This window comes from Neodiprion virginianus, chromosome 7 (genome assembly GCF_021901495.1).
Source record: "Neodiprion virginianus isolate iyNeoVirg1 chromosome 7, iyNeoVirg1.1, whole genome shotgun sequence".
In the NCBI taxonomy this organism is placed as follows: domain Eukaryota; kingdom Metazoa; phylum Arthropoda; class Insecta; order Hymenoptera; family Diprionidae; genus Neodiprion; species Neodiprion virginianus.
The window spans coordinates 9,921,336-9,948,161 of record NC_060883.1 but is presented as its reverse complement, the minus strand read 5'-3'; the positions used below and the strand labels follow the sequence as shown (position 1 = coordinate 9,948,161).

The window sequence follows — 26,826 nt, the reverse complement described above, 5'->3', positions numbered from 1 at the left end:
AATACCTTGAATCTGTTAAGATTGTTATAACACAAACACCTAAGAATACTCGCAGCAGCGCAATACTAATAATATTAAGCAAATAGCAGCTCTGTCTCATAAGCAATCGCTATTCTACTCCAGGCGAATAACGATAGTAATCAATGATAATACATCTGCAATTTTACATATTTACACGCCATAAAACTAAAAAAACGACAAGTAACCGATATGGCAATCTTAATATATAGACTTTGTAATGAACAGCATAGTAAGAAAATTCAACAAGTAAACTACGACTAGAATCCAGCGCATCGTAACCCCGAAAATGCACACGGCACTAACGTACACCACGAAACATGGGTCACCTCAAGCGCACACAAACTGTGATCACCATATTGGGAAATAGCTGCTGAAATCGGCCCGGGTCCTAACGCCCACAGGGGGGAAGAAGCACGGTAGCCAAGGGGCCAAGGGGGCTTGCGGCCCCAACATCAAAGCCCACGCAGAGTGGAAAATTACAGCGCAACGACCCTACGCCTATACCACCGCACCAACAAAGCGTTACACCCTATGTAAGAAGCTTACAATATAGTAATAGCTGAAGAGCTAAGAACACGGCGAACATGCGGCGAAGATGCGTGCCCTAATTTTAATTCTCACAAAATGGGGAAGGTGCGCAGAAGTTGACAAAAGCTAAAGTTGGGGATCGTTTTGCGCAACGATCGACACCTGTAAAAATGGCGGCCGATCATTGGATCGTCCTCTTGGTTTCTACCACCATATTCGTTATTTTATTTCGGTACAGTCTCGCGGTAAAATCCTTTTGCCTTTTGCATTTCAACTTTTCCCACGACGTTACTCTGTTCAAAAATCCAGCGAGCTTTCAGCTCCATTTTGTTATATTAATTTAAGATCTTACAACTAAGAAACTCCGTTGTTTGTGACTTGAAATATTGAACTTATAAAATGAATCCAAGTAAATCAAAGTATACATCAGTTATTCCGTTAAATCCTCTCACCAATCCACGCTGCAGTTCATCAGATCCAGATTATTCTCGAAAGGTAAGCCAATCAATTGAATCATTCATCCAACAATTACTCCTTCCTCGGTTTGTTCGATTAGAGCGATAGAATAACTGTTGTCCAGTGTATTTGAATACTTTAGCCTTAATTGGTGACCCAAACTACTGATGTGAGTCTATCTGTAGCTGTGTAAACGATTTCAGCGTCTAACATCTGGAAATTTCCACCAGGTACCGTACCGACGTCACACCGTGGTCACGATATACCTCGCAAGCTTTGTTGTCGTTTTATTCGTCCTGTAATTGGTCGCTGGGCTATGTACCGTGTTCAGAGTCCCGCTGTCAGTTTGGCAGTTGCGTATGCACGTGTGTGGGCTACGCTTCCGTCGAAGTGATGATATACGAGAATTCCGTTTTCGGAGTCTCGCTGTCAGTTTGACCGTGTGCGGAGTCTCGCTATCAGCTTGCCAATCACCTATGCTTCAGTTGACTCAAAGTATACTGGGACAATCTCGTGAAACTATACATACAATGCGCATGCGCCAAATAATTTAATCTCATTGGTCGGTGAAATCGCCCCGCGGCAATTTTTTCGTCTGCTGAGCAGGGCGCTAACGCACACAAAATGAAACAAAAGCTGTAAATCTCTCGCGCGTAAGACCGTGGATTGAGGTTTTGCTGCTGTTTATTTTTACGTAGCGTGAAATGTCTGAGAAGAATAGTATCGTTCAGAAATACCGTGGTCAATATCGGAAGATTTTCAAACGACGCGCGACGCAATGAAGAATTTAACGGAAAAGCAAATATCAAATGATACAGAAATTGGATGTTATTTATTGAAAGAAGAAATCTGAAATTCAATGTGAAATGTCATAAACAAGTGGGAATCTGGACAAACAGAGGTAGGTAAGTGAAAACAATGTTTGTTGTGAACAGATTCTTTATTTACATAAAATTGAAAATAAATGAATGGTTGAGACTCGGTAGAAGGTATTTCCAGATTAGATTCGTTACGGTGCAGTGATCCAGAAGCCAGTTATTAGTGCCAATGAACATGAAATAAATGAAAGAAATGAGTAACAAGAAATAAAGCAATTATTCATTTTAAACACGAAGCTTAGGAGGACAAAGAGTAGCAATTAACAGCAAACGTACCCGACGCAATACTCACAAAAACCCTCGCTGACCTCATTGATTAGTTGACAAAGTTTCTACAGCTCCATTGTACAACAATTAATGTTTCGTTGACGAAGAGGGTTCACCAGATATCCAAGAATAAAAAGAGAAAAAGAACAACAGTCAATATTATATAAATATATATTATATAAATTAGGAAACAAAACAATAACTTACAAGACAATCGTCCGATAACACTGGGAGACCAATCTCCACTCTTCTGATCACCCCTCGTCTGGCCATTGGTTGCCTTTCAAAAAGTGTTCAAAATGCCCTCCAGCAGCTGCAGCGCAGTAACCGAGCCGGTCGTAAAAGGCATTTGTCGTGTTGGATATGATATCAGGAGACAGGTTTTTCAGGATGTCCAAGATCCTAGCTTGCAGTGCGGCAAGGTCTTCAATTCGATCTTGGGCATACAGAACATTTTTAAAATGGCCGGACAAGCCGCAGTCCAAGGGAGCAAGATCAACTGAACGGGCTGGCCACTCGACTTCCGGGCTTGCCCTACCAATCCAGCGTCCAGAGAACTGTCGGTCGAGGTAATCACGTACCGCACGTGTGAAGTGCGGTGGGGCTCCATCCTGCTGAGACTAGGCAGGTTCGCCCTGAATACAGAAAATGATACGTCACTTGTAGTAAGCATAAAATTATTCAATTTAAAATCATACGCACTCTGCTAATAATAACGCCAGCTCTACATGATAAAATACACTCACGATTTCTTCTTCAATCAGCCTAAGAGCCGGTACGATCCTCTCTCTCTCTCAGCAACCAGAGGTACTTCTCACCGTTGAGGTTGCCATCAATAAGAAATGGCCAAATAAGCCGATTGCCAATCGCGCCAAGCCAGACATTGAGCTTCAACGGGTACTGCGTGCCCGCCTGAATGAACAGACGGGGGTTGTTTTGACACGAGGCTCTGGTGTTCTGCCTGTTCGGTTTCCCGACAAGTATCACCGTACTTTCATCGGAGAAACAAATGCGACTCAACAAGCCCTCGTCTGCGTTCAGACGTTCCATCATCTCTTGGCTGAAGCGAAGACAACTATCGTTATCACCAGCCAAGAGTTCTTGATTGACTTGAAACTTGTACGATCTGTACTTAGCTTCACGCAATACTCTTTTGACCGACGCGTTGGATATTTCTAAATCCTGGGCGACACAGCTGATCAGCTTGAATGGATCCTCTTCGACGGTCGAGCAGATGTCCAGCTTGGTATCCCAGCTTAGCTGACGGTTTGGCTGAGAGATTTTCCTGGTCCTCTTGTCGACACTTCCCGATTTTTCAAATTTTAGGACCAGATTCCTCATGATCGCTAACGAGGGTGTCGATCGATCCGAGTGTGTGCCGGTGAAATGGTCCTGATTTTCCCGGTAAGATAGGCCCTGGTAATGATGTTTCACCAACTCCTCTTTTTCCTGCATAGAAGACTTGTAATTAGACATTTTTGACCTAATAAACAGGTTAAAAAAATTCACAAAAAGATCGAGGTAATTGCCAGACACGTGGTTGAAGACGTGTGATCTTTTTGCAAAGTGGTCAATTTACCCGGGTTGGGTTGTTTATATTCGCGGGTGGGAAAGTTACGAATCTCTAGAAAAAGATGATTGTATTGACTAATACCAGTCGCGATCGTTGCTCTCATTCAATCAAATTCTGGTATCACCAGAATCGTGGTTTTCGCGCCCTCGCAGTGTCACTGGTATGCACAGAATTAGGATACGTACTATCTGGTTAAATCCCCCGTGGTGATCTGTCGATGAGTTTCAATTCTAGAAAGTGATGTCCCTCTTCATCATTATGTAGGAAAACAAGGAAATAGTTTCGCGATGTGATCGGCGTTGTATATTCACCGCGTATTCAGCGGTTCGGGTGAACGAATTTCAGTAACCTCGCCATCATACCGTGACATTCCCGATCATATTGTATATTTGGTATTAGAAAAATTTTGTTGATTTCGGGAAAATATGGACTATGAAAAAACTCTATAATACAAATTCAACAAATGGTATTCACAAAAGCAATACGTCAAACGATATCTAACGATCAGTAATTTGTAATTGTGATTTACGAGCATTAAGCCAGGTGATGTCTGGTGGCAATGCGTCTCATTAACGATTTATGTTTTGTGCATTCTATTGGAAATAAGTTGTATCCAAAAATACCAAAAGATCCTGTCTGATAATAATAGCTTCTAATATTTTCAGGTACGAAATAATTCATTGTCAAAGCGGGACTAAATTTGTCAGGCATGGAAGCATGTAGGTAACTTTCTAATTACGTGATCTTTGACTATTACAATATTTTGACATGAATTTAATGATGAAATTGGTTTTCTTTTTCAGCAGGCTCGAAGTTTAAACTTTGATTAATACGAGGAAAATTATGCCCGTCCTGATGGTCAAAACGTTCAGGTGGCAAGGAACCTGGTTTCTCGAGCGGTGAAATCATTATAACCATCGAACCTAGTTGTTCCGTCATACATCAGGCGCCAGAGTGAATTTCATCAGGCCATCGCCACCTTCCTAACATCAGTTGAGGCAAAATTCAAGAGCGGGATATACTACAAATCGTAATGGTTGAATATCTCATCATTTTACTTTGATCGAGCCAATAGCGATAACTTTGTTACTTAACCGTTGCTGCCAATTTATTCTACCGAGGAATCATTCTGTGCACCATTGTAATTCAAGCATTATTATTGACCAGCATTGTTTTTCAAACTTCATAACATTTAATTTCGTATCTTATTTTGAAGCTTACTTTTACTCTGTTTGGCATTAAATTCAGATAAATAGTTTTTTCAAGTCCTCAATTAGATTGTAGGGTTGAATTTTGCTAGGCAAACTGAATCAATCTAAATCTAGAATTGTTAAATAACTTCAGTTGAACATGTCTTCAAATTTGATCTCAGTTGACGGTGTCATCTGGCTAGCAAGTTGCACGATGACTTAAAACCAAATTCAATTCAACACTCTTTATAGGGTCCTACGCTAAGACTAAAAGCTTGTGAATCTCCATTTACCGCAATTATTTCTGAATTTCATGTTAGCATTGTCTGGAGCAAAAAAAATCTCATTTCAAAATTGAAAATGGAACCTGAAACACAGAGTTATTCAGTAGCACGAATTGAAAACCAAGAATTTTATAATGGTTCCTGCGACAAAGGGACTCTTTCCAAATATCCTTGTTACAAGGTGACGTTCGGAGGACTACGAACAAGATATTGTGTCAGATTACATTATTTTGAAAAAAATCTTCATAAACTTCGTTAAAAATTAGATATTCATTTATTCTGATGAAACAAGGGACACAAGCTTTAATCCGACAAGTCAATATCCTTGTAATGACGTTCTGACATTACGCTAAAACATGATTGTCCTTGAAGCTAATTGTGATATTGAGGGGCATTTTGAGAGTGTTGATTATCAACTTGTGTCACAGGATATGATCTACGTTCTTGAGTTCTACGCTTATGATGAGATTTTCTTTGTTTCGAACTAACATGAAATACAGAAATCATTTCAATAAATCTAATATTACTTGAATTTTGAATTCGAGTATTAGGTTCCCTTCATTTATTTGATCGATCATCATTGAAAATTTGCGAAATGAACTCTGATAATCATTGGAAAATTTTTAATAGTAGTAGCAATAATTTGTTAATCGAAAAAAATACATTGACTATCGACTATTTGTAAATTTTGTTGAACTATTTTCGGGAAAAAAAAGATTCACAATTCTGTTACAGATAGCGAGATATTCAAATTTCTTGAACGCTCAGTTTAATGTGCCATTTTCAAAAGTGATAAAATTCAATATTACCGCCAGAAATCACCAGAGAGTGAGAAATTTGCTTAGTTGCTTGAAAGTGGTGACGATCTTTGTACGTGTGATAAATTGAATCGGCAGATAACAGTAAATATTAGAGATTCAATTATTTTGGCCGTAATGCCTGTTGATAGAAAACAATTTCATTGTTATTTCTAATGTACGAAATAATAAAAGTGATCAAATAAAGTGTTCCCACCTACCTGCTGCGTTTCTTCGAAGCACCCAACATTCAAACAGATTTCTCATTTCAGTCGAATAAAGCCAATTTTCAAAGAGCATTAGCATCAACTTTCCGAGTCATTACCTCGACTGTTCAAGATTCTAACCTTAAAAATTCGTATGAACTACATTGCCGCCAGAAACAGAGTTTGACAGCTGAAACTCGGAGTGGCCAGCCTGTCCGAGCAGCCGATAAAACTTGCGCGTGCGCATTGCATGTATAGTTTCAAGAGATTGTCCCGGTATGTGTAATTATTTGCGTCATCGAATGGCCTAATCTTGTCGAGTACTCTCGAAGAGGTGGATATAGAAGTCATATCTCAATCATCAGGTTATGAAATCTGACAGCAGCATTCGAATCTCCTCTCCCATTGCAGCAAGCTCTGCTATTTCGTGATAACAAAAGTTAACTATTTTGGAGTCTCGCTGTCAGTTCGACTATGTACAGAGTCTCGCTATCAGCTTGCTAATCACCTATGCTCCAGTTGCAAAAACGCATATGTGTGATTATTTGCGACACTTAATTGAAATCCGCGCAGTTAATTGCAGAATCCGGAATAGAAATTATTAAAAATTTCAATCGGGTACTGTTACCTTCTTATGCATACGTATACTTCGAAATGCGTAGAGTGTTTCGTACACAGTCATAAGCAGAAGCTGATGATGTAAGAGTTGTAAGTGTCCATGCGGAATTCGAATATTCGCGGCCTTATTAGGCCACTAAAATGTCAGATGAGATGAGATAGGTGACGCGGCGCCCAGTGGCGTTAATTGCCGATACGGTCGCGGTACTCGCTCGGCCAGCGAAAGGGGGAAGATCTTCGGTGACAACGGGATCTCTTTCTCTTTCTCTCCGGGGACGTTGAAGAAACCAGTCGAGTGACAATCCATAACAACTGGAGAAGAAGGAAGGGAGGGGAACGTGGACTGGATACCGACGGCATATCCCGATCGAATTAACCACTTGACGAGTCCAAACATCAATTCTCCGCCAACTCAACACCCGAGAGTCCCTGGAGTTTAAAAGAAAGAGCCAACAATCGACGAAGCATCTGGTCAAGATAAGTTGCCAAGACTATTGTAATTTCGCCCTGGAGTGATTGTACTGCCAGGGAGCTGACTATAGGTCGGAAGAACGTTCGAGTGAAAATAGGTTTTAACCATTTGGTGTAGTAATGCGCCTGGTGTTTCTGTTTTGTTAATATAGATTGTAACGTGGCAGTTCGGTTAGGCCTGCCCGTTGCAAGAGACTCCCTGAACCCTGGGGGAGATCCCGGAATCAGGGTTTAGAAAATCGAGTCGCGAAATAATCCTAGAGAGCGCCAGAACTGGAGTCACGCACCCGAGCTTCGACAGGGACGAAATAGCGCATTGCGACCAAGATATTTCAGGCTTTTGTTTTTTTTATTTTTTTTGAGTGTACCGGCTACCCTCCAGCGACCAACTCCGACGCCGAACATCTTTCGAGGCAAGGCGAAACCACGGAGATCTCGCGGGAAGGACACCGAGGCTGCGGAGGGGGAGGCAACGCAGATCCCTGCAGCGCGGGAATCCAAGGCGGACGCGATTCCCGCTGGCGGCCGGCGCGCCGCAGCCTCCCCGCTCACCCCGCCTACACCCAACCAACGCAACCGCGAGATACCAGCTAGCGACGAGGGAGCACCACCCCGCCCAACCCCAGGACTACGTAGAGCTGCGCGGGAGACGACATCGCGATCTAGCCTTAAGTTCTGCGCCGCGTAGAGACGACAGGTGCGCGACAAGTTGCGCAATCCCCAAAATCGATGACCGATCGATTGTTGCGCATTCTTAGGGTGATGACGTCACGAAAAATTAGCGTGACGAGATCGGCGTTGCGACCATCCGAGATCACTCAAGTTCTGGCGTTTGTAGAGAGCGGGTGAGCTAGTCGAGTGTACGTTGTTTCTTTGCTCTGTTGTGACGAATTTGCGAGGAATGGCAGCCCGAGATCACGAGGGAGTGGGCCCGTTCGTTTTTTGGATGTGGAGCAGTAAGCGCCGTTAACCTTCTTGCGAGAGAATCTCGAGAGATCATTAGTAAAGGCTTGCCGAGGACGGATAGCCAGTGAGGATTGGCGTTAGCAACTGTACTCGAGATTCTTTAGCCGATACATTTGCTTGGTGACCGTAGCCTGAGTTGCGCGTAAGGGAGTAGCGCTAATTTCGGGGGATCCAGGAAAGCAAGTCGAGTCACGGGTTGAGCCGAGACATTATTGCCTCGACATTAAGTGTAACTGAAATTCGTTACACGGGGTCATTTTACTTCGTCCGATACACCCTCCGTTTTCGTGTAGGTCGCGAGCAGTCTCACGGGGAGCATTCGAATTCGCGACTGCGTCCCGCCGTCGCAGAGAAAGTGAAGCTCGGGTGCGCGCTAATAAAAATAGACGTTCCTAGAGGAGGGTCGTGGGTGCCGCGACGAGCCTAGCCTCCGTTTAGTTTTTTTTTGTTTTGGCATAATCAGTTAGTATTAAGTTGCCGATTAGCGCCGTTTTGTAGAGGACGATCGCGAGCAGCGCGTCGCGTCCGATTTTGCTTTTGGTTTCTTTTAGTGTGGGAATTAGCGGTCACGAGTAGTATAGCGCACGTAGGCCGTAGAGGTCTTCGGGATCCCTTCATATTTTTGTTTTCTCTTTTTTTTTTCTTCTTCTTGATTGATTATTTTGTTTGCTCGTTCTTTACACGTAGGCCGTAGAGGTCTTCGGGATCCCTTCATATTTTTGTTTTCTCTTTTTTTTTTCTTCTTCTTGATTGATTATTTTGTTTGCTCGTTCTTTGCACGTAGGCCGTAGAGGTCTTCGGGATCCCTTCATATTTTTGTTTTCTCTTTTTTTTTCTTCTTCTTGATTAATTATTTTGTTTGCTCGTTCTTTTTTTTTGTAAGGTAAGCGCTTGCGTTTGGGATCGCGAGGACAAGCGTCCGCAGTATTGTTATTATTTTTATTTTTTTTTTGTATTGTCACTATTTTGAAATATGCTGTTTAACTTTCTCGCTGCTTTGTGAAATAACTTGTCAACGTACGTGTGGCGTATCTCTCTCTACCCAAAGATTACCCCTCCCCTCTCCGCGGTACTGAGCTACCGATCATATGGTCGCGGTATATCGTATTACCGATTTCGAGGCGTGTTGACCACGCCAGGCGCCCAACAAATTTCGCGGTCTTATTGCAGGTTCAGGGGACATCGTGGATGCCAAATTATTGTGCACGCGGTAAGTTCTCGGCCATTTTCTCCGAGTGACCGAGGTGCAGAAAAATCCACGTCACAAGATGTATGTAGTTAGATGTCCACAGATCGTTCGGTGATTTTTTTTATTTGCTCTTTTTTTTTGTTAGACAAGACCGATAATATATTATTTAGTTATTTTATTGAGGGAAAATTAGACGTCGGTTTGGTGGATCCATATCCCTAGAATTTAATATCCTTTTTGTTTTTGTATAATCTAACAGAGTTCACAAATTGGCGCAGTCGTGAGGTCACTAAACTAAAAATGTGTCATAAACGCTGCAGCGCTGACGAGCAGCCGCGTGCGCGTCTGCGTTCCCTAGTACTGTAAATTGCAAAATGAAATTGCGATCAGACGATAACCTTGTTAAAGTAACTTTCCTACGAAGGGCAGATAAAGCCCCGAGTAAGCAAACAATATTATAAATAAAAATTTTTAGTGTAACATTTACCCTAAACTATGCCTACAGCCATGATTATAAGGCTCTATTGGCGGAAACCACCCAATGCCTGGTCATCGGGAATGGAACCTTCGACCCATATCATTATGGCGTACATAGCATAAAAGGAATAGTGGAATTGATCTTTGATATGCAAATTCAAAAACCAAACGAACTCAGACTATTCATCTTTTATCGACTAACTCAAAGGGATACCTTCATATTCGTAGGTAGAGGTATCGAAGGCAAAATTCCGAGATTTATGTACGTAGGAGACGTACCCCGGTATCTTGGCAGTACGGACTTTTCATAGGAATAAATAAAACTCAGATAAGTCATAAAATCTAATATGCAAGGAATAGTGTGGCCTAGGTTGTCCGAATCTCAAATAACGTAAAAAACAAATATTCCAGGAAACCCCAAAAAAAGGAAGAATCATGTCGAAATTAGTTGGACTGTTTGTCCTAACAATTTGGACTGCAGCAGCCTTCGCCTTGATCGGATAGGACCGTGGCGGGGCGGCACTGAACGTCACGACAATAAGTCTCTTAGATAACGACAAATGCAACATCGACGACAGACTGACAGAAACGAAACGTACATACATTCAACTTCTCCAACTAACCGAATACAAACAAGCAGACGTCATTGAAGGTAATGCCTGGTCTACACATACGCTTCAAGTGGGAGTCTTGAAGTCAGTATGTTGACTTTTGTTCGGGATAAAGTGTGTACTTAGCTACACACAGTACTTTAATGACAAGAATTTATTTTGAGTCGGTAAACCTGCAACTGTGTTGCGTTTAAAATAAGAACTGTGTGGCACTTGGAGGTTAGAAAACCTTGTAGCCAACAAACGGAGTAACGAGAAGAACTGAAGAACTGTCAGTTAGTGTTTATAACCTCAGTCATACAATATATAAAGCAATATAATGCATTGTCCTCCGTAATTTCATTTATTAATTAATAATTACCCATCTATCTTTTATTTTCCATTTTTTGAAAAGCCTATAATTAAGATATCTCTGATCTGTGATTCGGGACGCTTTTGTTTTGTTACACACCCTGGTGATACTTCGAGATGAATTATATTTGCATTTGAACAATTAGTCAATTAATAAATATGTACCAAACTTGGGCACGGGACAATGCCGACCGAAAAAAAGTATTGCGAACGAAAAAAGCATTGATAGAAAAACAAAGGTGAACTTATCGTTTGATCCTTGCATTTATTCTGCGACCCAGGCGACGCAGATTATTTCAACGTTCTAGTTGGGTACATCCTCAACTCGTGTTGCGTGAACATGGAAAATTTTGGAAAACAGCAATCTCTAACTACAGAGGTAAAGCGATATCCTTTTATTCTACATCGAATACATATAAATATAGTAAAATGTTTAGTAAAATTACACGATACGTCTAGTCATTTTTAAAAGCTACTTTATTCTGTAATTGTTTCACTTTCATAGACCAACTTTGCTGATTCTCCTAAATTTTTTATCCATTCAACAGATGAGCGATTTCAGAAAAAATTCTCACTTTGAAAGGGCAAAATTTATGACTTTGTACAACATGCTTAGGCCCTACCTGTTAAAACACAACACTCGTATGAGAGAGGCTATTGTTCTTGAAAAGAGAGTGGCGGTCGCCTTGACGTTTCTGAAGAAAAACTGTAACTTTTTGTCCGTTGCTGATTTATATGGAATTGGAAAAAGTACCGTAAGATGTCTGTTATATGAATTTTGTGAAACGGTGCTGGCACATTATTATGATGACGTCATCAAGTTTCCCGATACTAAAGCGGGAAGAATAGCTATGAGCAGAGGTTTCATGAACAGATGGCAATTCGCTGAATTTTTCGGTGCGATGGATGGAACTCATATTCCCATATCAGCTCCTGTAGACCATCCCGAAGATTATTATAATTACAAATCATTCCATTAGATCGTTGCGTTATGCGTTGCTGATTACAAATATCGGTTGACGTAAGTGTCAATCATTGAAGTATAAGAGTTACTCATTTAAATTATTGCATGTATGCTCTCATAACAGAATATTGCAGTGTTGGATGTCAGTACTATCTCATGTTGTGTAGTTGTGATAAATTTGGTCATGAGACACCGAAATCAAATGTAGGCAAATAATTTTTATTTTTCAATTTTCATTGGAACATTATTTATTTGTAGGTATATAAACATTGGCGCCCCTGGACGTTGCAACGATGCATCAAGGTTCCATAGAAGTGCATTATTCAAAAAGTTCTCTGTAAATAATGAGACTCCTAATGGAAAAACAACTAATCTGCACATAATATCTGATGTAGCTTTTCCTTTGTTAACATGGCTGTTGAAATTTTATCCCATAACCAACGAAATGTCGCTCACGAATCGAAATTTCAATTATAGGTTGAGTAGCGCAAGGATGACAGTAGAGAATGCTTTCGGTCGGCTAATAGGGCGTTGGAGAATACCATTAAGAAGTGCAGATTTGAACTTCGAAAATATGAAACAAGTTGTAAAGGTTCGCTTTGTTTTACATAACATTTGTGTGAGTCATAATGAGGTTTTTCACCTTGAATGGCTTGAAAAGTTTAGAGCCGAAAACAATAGAATGGCAAACGTACCTACTGTACCAGTTCATGATAATAGAGCTTTCACAGTAGCTGAAATAAAAATCGAGACATGATCGCGGACCGCTTGACGAACGATGAAATGTCTATGTTAGATTGTTAATTAGAAATTAAAACGGAGAATTAGAACTTAAAAAGAATCAAGTATTTTCAACTTATGACGTGTTATAATAAATTTTGCATCGATTGAATCTTTTTAATAAATTATCATTCTTAAACTTTATACAATTTTGTATGTTTATTGTATCAACTCAAAATACATATTTATGCAACGTTATTATTAACAAATAAAGAGGTGCCTATTATATAAAGATATTAGCGTAAGTACTATAACAACAAATTTTTGATATGAGAAACATTTATACATTTTAACAATTCAATGAATTATAAAAATATATGTATGTATATTATTCTACATAGTACTGAAGTAACTTCTACCATATCACATTTATTTTTTGACTTATTTAGCAATAATAGTAGTAGTGCATACTCTTTTGGTACATTGTACACTAAGAGCTACGCATTAAGATAAGAACCAGAAAAATAAAATATCAATGACTTTACTTAAAAGTATAAAGTTATACGTTATAGTAATAAGTTATAGTATCACAATTTTCTTTGCATGTTGCATAAAATTCAATTACATAGACCGATGATACTCATATAAACCTAACCTTAAAACTACACGAATATCAATATTGATATTAAAAAAAAAAGGAAAATATCTTAAAATAATAGTAACAAATTATTACAAATAGGCGATAAAAGTAATTGTAGGTTATTCTAAATTGTACGTCAAATCGTAACTTCATAAGTATCACAATCTTTTTTGCATGTTTTATACGTTTGAACTACACAGACAGGTAATACTCGTCTAAACCCCACATTAAAATTATACAAATATCAATATTGATGAGAAAATGATTAAAGAAAAAAAGGGATCAAAATATATTTAAATGAAATTAGCAAGTTATTATAGATAATATGTAAGCGTGAATATATAATATACGTCTGTTTATATGCACAGGTGATTAGTTACTTATTGTTGGCTACGGTAATATAAAATAATAGTTTCTCATGGCCAGTATTTGGATACACCTTCTGAAAGTTATTCAAGTCCACTGTCTTAACAGGTTGTTTCATATGAACTAATTTAATGCTGTGATTTGATTTCTGGCACGGTGCGATAAGAAGACTTTGGATTATCTTTCGATTGCTCGCCCACAATACGTTCTTCAGTCGACGATAAATCTTTAATACGAACTTGCTGCACATTATTCTCATCATTTATAGGATGCACAGGATGTACCCATTGAAATGCAGGTAATTCATCATCATCATCTTCGACTTCCAAAGTGGGTACTGTTTTATCAATCTTTTTATTTTGTATACGTAATAACTTTATAGGTTGTACATTTGTTTGTTGAATGGCACGTTTTGTTGGTTCCAAAATACCTTTAAATTGATTTGAAGGAGTAAAATTGTTGATATGATGTGCACTTGTTTGTTTTTCTATCACTTCTTCGTTATTACATTTAGTTACACCAGGTTTTATAGGCTGATGCGATGATAGATGTGATCGGGCATTTGGTACGCTTGCAGATTCCAGCACATTTCTGCATGAATCTTCTTTATAAAATTCGAATTCACACAATTGTGAAATATTGTTTGATTGTTGATTGCAATTTACGAAATCCGTTGCATCGTTGTAGTCACTCAAGCTTTCATTACCAGTCATTAGTGCATTATCAACGGTCACGGTGGCATTATTACGATATTTAGGCAAGATAGGTGATACTGATGTATATCTTGAATCACTTACATAGTCTGTAACATGATAATTAATTTATCAAGTTTGGTTATTAAATATCGCAATACCACAAAGTTATTGTGACAAGAACTAACATCAGCCAGTTCGAGACCAATATAAGAGTTGAGTGAACGAAAGAATTTTTCACCTGAACAAGATGATTTATTGGCTTTTGCATTGGTACGGGCTTGACGTATAGTAGACGATGATCCTGAGGAAGAAGTTTGAAAAGATTGACGGACTGCTGCCACGGGTGTAATTAGTGGACTAAACAAACTTTCGCCTTGTTTAGCTTGATTTTCGGCAAGTACGGCAAAAGCTGTAAGGAACCGATCCATCTATTGTGCCATGGTAGCCTCACGTTCTTGTGTTTTCCTTTCATGCTCCTCCATGGCTGCTAGACTTTCATTGTGACGCTTTTCTGATTCGAGTAAAAGTGATATCAGTTTACTTTCGTCAGAACCTTTCCTCCTACGGGAGGTCTAGCTCTGTAACATGAAGGAAACTGTCAATAATTGTCGTACAAAGCTTGCGAAGCATTAGTGTATCGTATTTATCGAATCTATACTCACATTTTTTGCATTTTTTTTTGGCCTATATGCTTCGAATTTGATCTTGTGCACGTGTTTTCATCTCTGTCGAATATTACGAAACATTAGTAACAGTATTGCACAATTAATTGTTGATAACGCGATCGTGAAATATATTTAAAGTTTGGGGAACAAATTTCGGCAACTAATAATTACAAGAATTAGTTGTTTATAGACAAATTGTAATATAAATTACCATTTCCAAAACCTGACAGTCGATTTGTTTACGATTCGCTATCCAACGATTCCACTTCGTTTTCACTATGTATGTTGTTATATTCAATTGGTGTTTGATCGGAAGAATAAGTTTCGACGTCTTCTACATCAACTTGGTCTGCAGAACATGGAGCAAATTATAAATTCATTAGTGATAATAAAAATGTAATTACAAACGCCCTTCATTGCTATGTAATATGACCAAATCAATTTAAAGTTTATTTTCATTATAACCACATGTTCGTGCATTCAATTCGTTCATTATGATGAAACATTGTCTAATGAGATGTTAAATACATATTGTAAAGTAAATAAGCATATAATAATGTTCAGAGCCTTTGGTCAGGCTATCATCAAGGAGATCATCATTAGCACGATCACGTTCACCCAACACCTTATGCATAATCTCAAAAAATGGCCAGTTTGGAGGCTCACCGCCTAATCACAAGTCAAAATGCTTCTAATATTAAAACCACATTATATTGCGATATATGACAAGTAATTCAAATAATTACAAACCTGATTTAGGCTTAAGTGCTCGGTACTCTGTTTCAAGGTTACCAATTTTACTTTTAACTTCAGCACTGGTTATGGAAAACCCCTTAATCCGATGTTTCACGGCTATGGAATTCCATATGAGGTTATGCCTCATAGCTGTACTGAATAACTGCTGAATTTCTTCAGAGGCCCATATTCTCAACAGCTCATGAGTTTCATCTACTGTAAAGGCTACCCTTTTCTTCTTTAATCCCAACGTTTCGGTGGAAACAATTTTTGTTTTTCCTCACAAAGAAAAATCAAACCAATACACTGATAATTGTTGCAATAAGGTTGTAATCACGATTTTAGAAGAATGTTGTAATGTAAATATGAAACATAATTTTTATTGAGCCTTGCCTTTTTGGCATTAGAGACGCGTTATGTTCCTCAAAAATCTGTGCAAATAACTAACAATTTCGTTTAGGTTAGGTATCTAATATTATTTCATAGTTATACATTAAAACATTATGAAATAATGTTGACAATTATTAACTAATGAAATGAAATCATCATTTAATACTTACCATCTCTTTTTTCAATACTCACAGGAAATTAAATCTCAGATGTATCGAAAATATAAACACTTTTTAAAAAGATAAATAAACGAAGTAAACAAGCGAAAAAAAGAACGGGTTCAAACCGTGCCAGATTTCAAAACATGTGTCATGTCGGCACGGTTGACACTACTTCTCGCTCAAAATTGAGCTTAAAGTGTGAGACAGGCTTTTTTTTACGACACATAGGTATATACCTTTCTTTAGCTAATTTTACTCTCTTGAAAGCCTTTCACCCGGGCTTGGGTCAGAGCTGCCGGGGCTCAAGAAATGATTGAACAATAAATTTCATTAATTATAATATTCCTCGGAATGTTTGGGCGCCAGTTATTTTAACGATAAACAACAACGATCAGTTAAATCTCAGGGAGTGAGAGTGAGTTGTAAAACCCAGTGTAAAGAGAGAATGAAGGAGGAAAACTCAATAGATAGGACCAAATAATTCTTACAGTTTCATTATGCTTGTACGTTTCTCGTACTTTCATTCTCAGTCCGGGCTTCTCGGTGATCGACTCTTTTAATATTCTTTGTTGTATGATATTAATAATCTATGTTACAATATGAATTGGACGTGGCACAAACGTTCTTAGAGAGAACGTTATACAATTACAAATGTCGGCTCATCTGCCGTTAAAACTAAACTTCTTCCTTCGAGCGTTCGGCGCAGAGTGCCCCCTGCTAACCCCCACGCTTTTCTCGTGCGTCGCCGATACGCATATTCGATACGTTTTCCATTGGTCTAATTATTCTCCGAACTCAAATTCAAGCGCGTAAGTATGAATTTATAATCGATCCTTATTTTCCAAGATTCCTGAGGAGCCACGGGTAATGTGCTCGGACGGTAAGACCAATAATCGACATCTCCTGCCACGAGTGGGATTCATAAAATCTTTAAGTGGGAGGCGCTTAAAATCCATACAAACTCAGCTACACAGCAGCTTCAGTGGAAGCGCACTTCAAGTCCCCCACTTATAGGGTACGTTGAGCTTGCTCGCTTTTTCGCTAAAAGCGTGCATGAGTGTCGCTGTCGCCGTTCGTCTTGTCGCTTTGAATCGCTGTGTTATACCGACGACGTCATAAGTTCGAAGCGTTTACGTCATCAGTTCACGCTACATTTCGCCAACTCGAAATAGGTAGGGCGGCAATAGCTTTTGAGCGCCAAGAACCAAGACGAACGCCGTTAGCGGTAGAGTGACAGGGAAACATAACCTAGCTTCGAATGTTCTCAAAGTTACAAGTATTTCAAAATGAACCAAAAAATTAGGTCAACTGCTACTACAACGGGCCAAACAATAAAGCTGAAATTGTCTTCCGAAGAAATTCAACTATTTAAAATTGGTAAGTAGTCAATCTCTGAATTATGATCTCCAAATTGAAATAAATTTCCTCAATTCGACGCAAGTATACAATCGACCAGAATTAATAGCTGAAATTTATAACACACTGCTTCAAGTTCAAACGAATGTTATTGTTCCGACTGGATACTGTTGACACAAATAATTATGTGATTCGTTTATTTTCAGACTCTGACTTTGCAAAACAGAAGTTGCTAGAGCCTAAAGATTCTTCACTGGCAAAAGAATTGTACAATCCCTACAAAAAAAATCCAACAGAGATCTGGCTGTCGGACTGTGTACAGCTTTTGTGACTGAATCCTATTCCTCGCAGACAACCTTTTGTGTACGATCCGTGTCGTACCGGTGTTACCGCCGTCAACGGTTCTGTTCGGATTTTCTCTGCAGCATTTTTCATTTTTGGCTTCTGTCGGACTGTGTTTGGAATACGCCAGGAATTTCTTTCGCCCGTGATCGTGTTAGATTCTTTTCGCGAAAGTCACGCATTCGGAACGTGTACAGCGAATCCTGTCGGACCGTATACAGAATAAAGGCAGGAATTTTACTAGCGCGGGATCGTATCGGATTCTGTTCGGTAAAATAACGCATCCGGATCGTCCTGGTCGTGTACCGCGATTCCTGTCGGATCGTGTACCCAATTTTCCAGCAAATTATTGAGCGCGGGATCGTGTCGGATTCTGTTCGGTAGAATGACGCATCCGGATCGTGTGTCGGCCATTCCTGTCGGATCGTGTACAGGATACGGCGGCATACCTACGTGGTCGTATCCTATCCGGTTCTGTCGGATACGTTACCGTCCCGCAGTCGGATTGTATCCGGTGCGAATCTGGAAATGGGGTGGGATATGGTACACAAGTAGGTTATAATATCGCGGGTGTATATTATATTTATTAAAATTACACAATCCCTTAATGTCGATACAGCTGCACAATAATCTTTGCACATGTCAGTCTTAATGACAACAGTACTACATTATCAAGAAAATATATAACACGATTACACACTCCCCGAATGTCGATATAGCTGCCCTTTAATCTTTGCACCTTATCAGTCTTAACAACAACGGTACCACATCAGTCTATCGCTGACACCGAAGGTCCATAACATTACGACTCAAAATTGCTTATTACAGTATTCATATATACGAAATCACGTATATATCCAACAAAACACCATAAACCTCACTTCGAATCGTTAAATAAGAAATGTGAAACATTCATCGATCAACTCGTATATAGTAATAATAATATTCGAAATGTCATACAAGGTTAATTTGTGCGGATATCGAAAAAACGTGATTATAAAGATCTGACTACTAGTACAATAATATATAATATCTCTCGAGCATCATCAACAGCTGTCTTTCGATCACCACACGATTCGCAATATCTAACAACAAATAAAATGCTCCGCACCGTCGGCACCTACCTCCCCTTGATCGCTAAAATGATTCGGCTGAACCACACGTGCGGCAACATCATCGCACGTCGTCGTATCGCCTTTTGCAGCACCGTCTGTCCAACCACCAGGACCACCCCGTTCACCGTCCACGTCGTTACCCGCATCACTCACCGCATTACGCGTACTCGACTCATAGGGAGCAGCATCACCCTTAGCACCATCGGCGCCACCGTCCTCCGGTTGCTCATCCGCCGTATCCTCTGAACTCTCCATAACATAGATCCTTGATCGTACCGCTCTCCGACGTGTCTCACCTTTGCACGGGCGATTCAGATCACATATCTTCTTAGCCATAATGTACGGTACCACCGCCAGCACTTTGTCGATTTGACCTTCGTTGTAGTCGCAATTCCTCATCCAGTGTCGCGTCATTGCTGCATAAAACAAGAACAACGCATATATACGCCTGGACCAGCAACGATGCCAGAAATCGACATTTTAATATGTAACCTAAAATGAGAATCCTGCCATGACACTAACCGTATACCGCGTACAATCTCTTTGATTCCAGCGCGGGTCTGGCCGTCACGGCCGATCCCATTCTATACTTCGTGACATTGCACACCGTCCCAGTCAGGCTCGGACGCCTCAGAACGGCGTCCGTGAATACGAGGCGTGCTAGATTTCCGACGAAGGAGTACTCACGAATGTTGAGCTTCAAACGTAATCTGTCATAATCAACCCTATCAATCCATAATCCGAATCTAATGTGAATCTGTAACATCGAAACAAACGTCAAATAAATGTCAAGCCAAAATCGTACGCCGATCAAAGGCGATTAAGCGACACTCAGCCTTCGAAATATCTATACGTTGTCATGTTATTTACTAAGCATAGCGAAATTGCAAAAAGTGGGATCTTCTCAAAGGTACGGGCTAATCCGCGTCAACCGGATCAGTCATCTGTCAGATATTTTTTATAATTTGGCATGTGGATTGTGTGGGGGGAGTTAGATTTTTGTGCCAAAGCGCGAATCTCATAATGCAAAATTCGATTTTTTATTAACAATAACAAATTAGACTCCTATTTTTTTCAAAAATTCATAACTTCGGCAAAAAATTAAATATAATATTTTTTTTCTTTTTTCAAATTACGCGGAAAGCTCCATATAATTCAAAAAAAAATACGAAATGGTAAAAAAAAAGTTGACACATTCTTGAAACTTCACTTATCGCTTTGAGCAGGCCTTGTGAAGGTACAGTATTTTTTCAGATTCTTCAATCATGTTCTACATCGTGAAAATGACTAAAATAATGCTGCGACGCCACCGCGGGGTAGCGGTAGACGGCAACTGGCCGCTCGCCATTACGTAGAGACTCGGCGCGCCGCCATTTCATGCGCATCGACACCTTCAATGATTTTTTACTCGAAAACGAAGAAAAACACCCCTCTGGAATTAATTCACAGGTTGTAGTATAGTTCAAAGAACATGTCAGAATTTTAAAAAAATTTTTTGATCGTCTCAGTCACTGTTTTCAAAATCTTTTAAAAATTAATTGATCGTCGCTGCAAGTGTTACATCGGCAAATTGGACAAGTACCGACAATAAACGAACCGACATCACACCGTACTATACAATACGATTATATGACCATAATATCAACACACACACACTAATAAATATATACACGTACGCATCTGAAAATTTGCAATGCACAAAGAATCGTTACCTTCAACTTTGTCGTGGTCAACGAGGAGAGCCTTTTGCAGGTGCATGTTGATCGCTCTCAAGCTTCTAATCTCCTTCGTCCGCTTGGCCAACTTCAATTTAAATTTTTCAATAACACAACTCGGCAACGCGCCACCACCCTCTGTCCGCGGTTCCGTAACCTGCGAGTCAGTATTTTCGACCGTCGAAAGGGACGACGCCACTCGACTACCGGTGCTCATTGTAACCATACTGTCATCATCGGTGCCATTGTTACGTGCCAGCCGGTATCCACGGCGGCGCCCTCTCTGCGCCCTACCTGACCAGCGTGCAGTTACCATAAGAGAGCCTTACGTGCTCTTACCGATAGTCGTAGATTAATACTAACACACATAGCTACCATCATAACGTCCAAATTCTTATATCGATAGTTCTCACACGCTAGATTAACCGTTATTTTATCAGTCATATTCATAACATACATGGTATGTATATTTTTTCTCATTTAACCGTTATACCTTTCAACATTAGCTTTCACATAAAACCTTTGATTTACGACCTCAACCGTAATAACCTAAAGTAATAAACACCTGCAGTAATTAAGATAATCAAGTAGACTAAACACCGGAAACATGGGAAGAGAAATCACGGATAGTTCATAGATAAAGAAACCCTTATTCTCAGAATTCAGGATAGCGCCTTCATTTTAATAATGATAAGACCAATTAACGCTCCGCCGCTTGCTTCTCTAAACCAACTACCTCGCGCTAATCCACCACCGAGATCTCATGCACGAATCAGAAATCTTACCCTCAATTATTTCATCATCCTTGACCAATCATCCGAGACCCGCGAGAAACCGCGACTCCTTTTGAACTCCTCCTACTTTTCCTCTAATTCAAACCTTTCGAGAAAATAGAATCATCAGAAGAACTTCAGACATCATAGAGAACAGATCAGATCTCTACTGAAATCCTAGAATTAAATCATTATACGTCATTCAGAACCTTCGAGACTTGTTAACAGTTTGTCACTGCGATAGTGATTAACACCAATCTGTACCACGATTGTAAACCTACCATCGAGAACCAGAAGGAGACCGTTAATAAATGTGTAATTAACCCAAGTGTTGTCATAAATAATTATTTCAATCACGCTTAGTGATGGTTGGCACGAGCCCTACCTAACAAACTCTCAGAATTGTAGGCGAGTTGAACGAGAAGATCTGAGGAGCTGATCAGCGGATTCTCGAGATTTACATACACCAACTACGTAAGTCAGGAGAACAATTTAAATCACGCGGCGAATCAGAATCGACTCGAAACGTTCCTCTCGGAACGTAACACCATCGTCAATGTCATCGCTGCCATCGTCAACTGAACACAGCGGCGTACCGCTGAACCGCGTTGGTTCCGCAACAATCGCACCGCCACGATCCTCAACCGGACTGCCGCATACGTCCGAAACATCACCTCTCTGTTAGTTGGTCATCGACGACCCCACCTGGCAACCAACCTCCATCACCGTCATCATCGCCGTCGGCAGTCTGGTGATACATCTCACTGGCGTATTCAACCCGAGATCCCCAGGCGGACTGCCGCACCCGCTGGAATCATCGACCATTTTGCACCGCTTTGCCGTGCTCGACGCAACCGGACGTCGAACCAGTACCCTTTTCTCCACGTACGTTCGCCTTACCGCCTCCTCTTTCCGGACCGATCGACCCGTTGCCGGGCTATCAACCTGACGCAGTCTTCGCGCGATCGAATACGTACCCGCCGACTTCGACGATGACTTTTCACCCTCCTCGTCTTCCTAAATTTGAAGAACAACAATTACAAGACAATCGTCGGAACGTATACACCTTAGGTAGCAGTGACAAATTCGTACGTAAACGACGACAGCGTATCGCTCCATTATATACAACATACGCACGTACCACGTAGCGCTGCATGATATCCAACCTCGTACCGAAGCGACCGACACCCCTCCGCCCAGATTTCGAACCCCTCGCAACTGCCGTTATCTGTACAAACAATACGGTTATATATTTTTACAATCACCACCCAATACAGATCTCATGTTTACAAATAGGTTCCACGCCGTATTCGGTTTCACAGCGCGATTTAATTGCAGTATATCACCTGCATACGGGCGAACCATTACCGTACGTACGTCACTCAGGTTCAGCTCGCCAGCCGATGATGCCTCGGTAGCACTCGCCGCGAGATGCGAGGGTGAGAAAGTTATTCTCTTGTTAGCAATTCGGTTAGCGAGCTCGTGGATCGTGCCTGAAAATGCATCACGTTTATAACACGAGATTGCATCACGCGATTCCTTTGTGACAAGTACACGATGTATTACATGGGCCTCGCGGTAGCATTTTGCTCGTCGAAATTTATGTGCGCGTAAATATATATTAATATCCGCGTATATGCGCACACACACTCGCATCTACAAATTTTTAACGACGTTTCGCCACATAGGACAATGCATTTATTGCGTCGAGATGAGATTGATGAAATTCCGCACAAAGACCGCTGCAACTGCTTGGTAAGCCGCGCGTGTTCAACCCTTAGAAATCAATTTCCTACATGTCATATTACATGGTCGTGCCGCAGGCTTTATATCACACAGAGCTATGATAAACGTTCAAATTTCTATCGCCCAGCTTAGTACAAATACGGTGGTGGTCGCGCACAGACCGCAGTTGAAGATCTTCCCTATGAGCGTTCACATCATGCAGAACTCTGCCGGAGCCGAGAAGGCACAGTCTGCCGGGTCTTCTACTTCAGGTGAAACTTCCCTCACATACATCGCACTCCCGGAACAATACTGAATCAAGTCTAAAAATCCGACAATCGAGTTTTCGATTCAGTTCAATAGAGAACTTTTAGGCTTTACATTTACAGCAGAGTGATAAACTTACGCAACACTGACAAGCATTTGATCCGTCACATGAAAAATATACAGTAGAGCCTCGATTATGCGAACCCGTCGGAGCTGGGCCTAGTTTACATTTTTTTTATTTATAGCGATTATGGTAAGTTTGGAAAATACAAATGCATTGTCGTAGATAGCAGTCTAACATATTGCATATGGGAAAACCAACATAAACGGCCGGATATTTCGAGCGATTTGACGTGATGCTTGTGTGTTTCGATCATATATTTAAAACAAAACAGTAATATATATGTCTTCAATTTTTAACAACAAAGTCACTCGGATAAATTATTATACAACAGTAGAAATAAACGGCGTTTCAAGTGTAAAAAAAAAAAAAAAAAAAAATTCCACCCCGGTTCGGATGAAGCAAGTGTACGTTCGGATAACGGGGGGTTCGGATTTAGGGAGTTCGGACGGACGAGGTTCTACTGTAATGCCTTGGCAATGACTTTTCATAATATCGTGACTTAAAGGTCTTCAGTAGTTTCTCTGACGAGTGCTAGTTTGACATGGTGCAGCGTTGTTGATCCGGGTGTGCGATATCGCGATGTCAACGTGATGTTCAATATCGGTCGAACGTTTCGTCTGTTTCAATACGTTTAGCCAGCGGCGGCGGGAAGAAAAAAAGAGGCTTCCTATGACGGCAGGCCGCGGTACAAGCGGGGGCGGGTTGAGGATGCGACGGCGAACTTTCGTACGGCAACACAAATTGAGAGAAGAATTGGTACGTGACGACTACGATGCGGAAGCTGCACCACCGAAGAACGATTCGGATTCGGCAGCCGCCAAGACTCAGAGCAATTAAATCCATACCGCGGAATGTAGTCGATGTGTAGCGATGTATTTTAAAATAATACGGCGATTAGCTGCAATAATGTGAAGAAAAAAAAAACATACACAATCATACTTTCAATACTATCAAACATCTGCGAAACGGTACAACGAACAACATAAGACATAATTTGAATAATTCCGAATGTGTAATCGATAAAAAATACGTGTCAGTCGGATCTATGCCTATGCCGATTCAATGTATATTTACAATCCGTCGAAATATATGATTGATGAAAAAAAATTTATATCTCTGTTCACGAATCATCCAACTGTGCTAACGGTACAATATTACTATAATATCGTGTGTCGAAGGCACAACGCGATCCCGTATGAACCATGACCTATACCGTGACTTCGTTGCGATTATCACATTCGGATCGGCTGTTTTGACTCTACAATCCCGGCCGTACGAACGTCAAACAGTCCACTCGCACTACCGAAACGTTTTATTTTCCACATATCCCTTTCAAGTAATTTCTTTGACAATGCGCCGTTTGTTACGGTGTATTAAATTAATCGCACCGCCGCCCTACCCTCCATCCCCCGTATTGCTTGTAGCGTTCGGTCACAAATACGCACAATGAAGGGAACATCCACGCATTGTAATATTTCAGTAACTCGATGCTCGTCCAAGGGTCACGTTCGTCAGTAAAATATTTTCACGCGCGTAATTTGCGAACAAGTCGGACTGCACACCGGTGCGTATTATCGTTGCGTCATATCGCAACCGGTTCCTCGATACACGTCTCTGATATATAAATGAAATGACTGATACAGATCTATACACCTGATCGCGAGATCTATATGTCAGCTGCGATCATGACATTTGACGCTTTGATATTCGTTATTCTTGTCTTTATATTTTCCGCGAGCTACAGCGTTATGTGTTGGGTGGTCGCTTGCGCCCGGGAGTGTGCACACTCATGCAAGGGTGGAGGGGGGGACGAAGCCGTCTAAGTTGAAGACAGACGGACGGAAAACAAACATGTCCATGCAAGTTCGCGCGCAACGAGCGGCCGCGTAGACTTTCCAGAGAAGCGGCGACGGGCGAGGGGTGAGGGGGGCTAACTGCGCGGTGGCGTGAGCATGAAAAGAAATTGCCTTATGATCCGAGCGAACGACAAAGGCTGTAACGACAGTTTAAAAGAGAAGCAATAATCAATTTTCTGTTTCGGTTAAAAATATGAGGTCATCATTATATTTCATTTGAAGAAGACTAATGATTGCAGTTCTTTCAGCGACCGAATGAAAATTGACGGACACTTCGAGGTGTTCCGGGTGTGCGGCCGCCCTGTGTAATACACGAGACGCTAATTTTACGAACATACCTCCCCCCGCCTCCCGGCGCGTTTTACGATCAAAGGAAGAAAAAAAAAAAAGTGGGGGATGTGAATTTACAAACAATCGTGTTACTTCCGCATCACAGACTCAGAAGGGGGTAAGAAATATACCACGTGTTGTAGCTAAGTACAAATGACCGAGACACAACGTCGATTTCGCGCGGAGAGCCCGCGTGGCCGGCCACGTCATATATATGTCCGCGAGGCTCGTGTAATAAATTGGTAACGAAATATTATCAGGATATATAACAATGCATATTAAAGTCGTACGTACGTACCTGCGAAGTGTGAGATGTACGTCGGACAAAAACCAACGCCACATATCACGCGATAAGATTTTCTTGGATCCCATCTGGCCGGACTGAATTTTGGAATCCTAGTCATCGGAACAATGGCCGTCTGTTTGACATCGTGATCGTCACCTCCGTTGACACAATGCGCCGTCAAGAACCTCATGTATGCGTACTAGCACATTTTCGTACCCGCCATGTCCGCGTTGTTCAATGCACCTCGCCCGCGAGTCTGCAGCTTACCACGCTTCACCGTCACAGAAATCAATCTACCGTCCAATATTATTGTTGAAATATACGCCGACGCGTTATGTACTAGATAACCTTCTGTATCTACGGATGTACTAATACCGGTATAGGATATTGTTTGCAATGAATCTCGATGAGCCTGGATGCTTCGCGCACACACACGTTCACTCGCGTTCCGACTCAGCGGCTGTGCACCGACGGCGTCATTGGCGTTCCGCGGCGCGAAATAGTGCAAGAACCCGCGTAGTAATACATATGCCGGCGTCGTCGCGCCGCCGCGCCGGGATCTATTTTTTACATCATCCCAATAGCGCGTAATTGTACTACCCGTTTTAACGCAACACGACACGACCATGCGAATCGCAATAATGTTTTACGCGCCATCAACACAAAGCACAGAGTATTATTCTCTCGCTCCATTGATCCAAACTACCGAATATTCAAT

The 26,826-nt window shown here is 41.0% G+C and overlaps 2 protein-coding genes across 2 annotated transcripts; both read right to left on the bottom strand.

Annotated features, from left to right (window-relative positions):
* Positions 1–18,532: 18,532 nt before the first annotated feature.
* On the bottom strand, positions 18,533–19,786 carry LOC124308579 (uncharacterized). Its single transcript, XM_046771394.1, has 2 exons — positions 19,555–19,786; positions 18,533–19,448 (listed from the first exon to the last, which is right to left on the bottom strand). Exons 1-2 carry the CDS (start codon positions 19,613–19,615, stop codon positions 19,003–19,005), a joined length of 507 nt encoding a protein of 168 aa, XP_046627350.1. The 5' UTR covers positions 19,616–19,786; the 3' UTR covers positions 18,533–19,002.
* Positions 19,787–20,750: 964 nt separating this feature from the next.
* Positions 20,751–26,554, bottom strand: LOC124308424 (uncharacterized). The gene is made up of 4 exons (XM_046771132.1): positions 26,121–26,554; positions 22,898–23,013; positions 22,662–22,748; positions 20,751–22,537 (listed from the first exon to the last, which is right to left on the bottom strand). Exons 1-4 carry the CDS (start codon positions 26,296–26,298, stop codon positions 22,202–22,204), a joined length of 717 nt encoding a protein of 238 aa, XP_046627088.1. The 5' UTR covers positions 26,299–26,554; the 3' UTR covers positions 20,751–22,201.
* Positions 26,555–26,826: the final 272 nt, after the last annotated feature.

What these genes read in the sequence shown, in the direction of transcription:
- LOC124308579 (XM_046771394.1), bottom strand. Translation starts at nt 19,615, where the DNA reads ATGGGATCGGCCGTGACGGCCAGACCCGCGCTGGAATCAAAGAGATTG. An exon ending in GAGATTGTACGCGGTATACG is followed by an intron (nt 19,449 to 19,554) that starts GTTAGTGTCATG and finishes TGTTTTATGCAG; the next exon opens with CAATGACGCGACACTGGATG.
- LOC124308424 (XM_046771132.1), bottom strand. Translation starts at nt 26,298, where the DNA reads ATGAGGTTCTTGACGGCGCATTGTGTCAACGGAGGTGACGATCACGAT. An exon ending in GTACATCTCACACTTCGCAG is followed by an intron (nt 23,014 to 26,120) that starts GTACGTACGTAC and finishes ATGCATTTTCAG; the next exon opens with GCACGATCCACGAGCTCGCT. An exon ending in ATATCATGCAGCGCTACGTG is followed by an intron (nt 22,538 to 22,661) that starts GTACGTGCGTAT and finishes CTTCAAATTTAG; the next exon opens with GAAGACGAGGAGGGTGAAAA.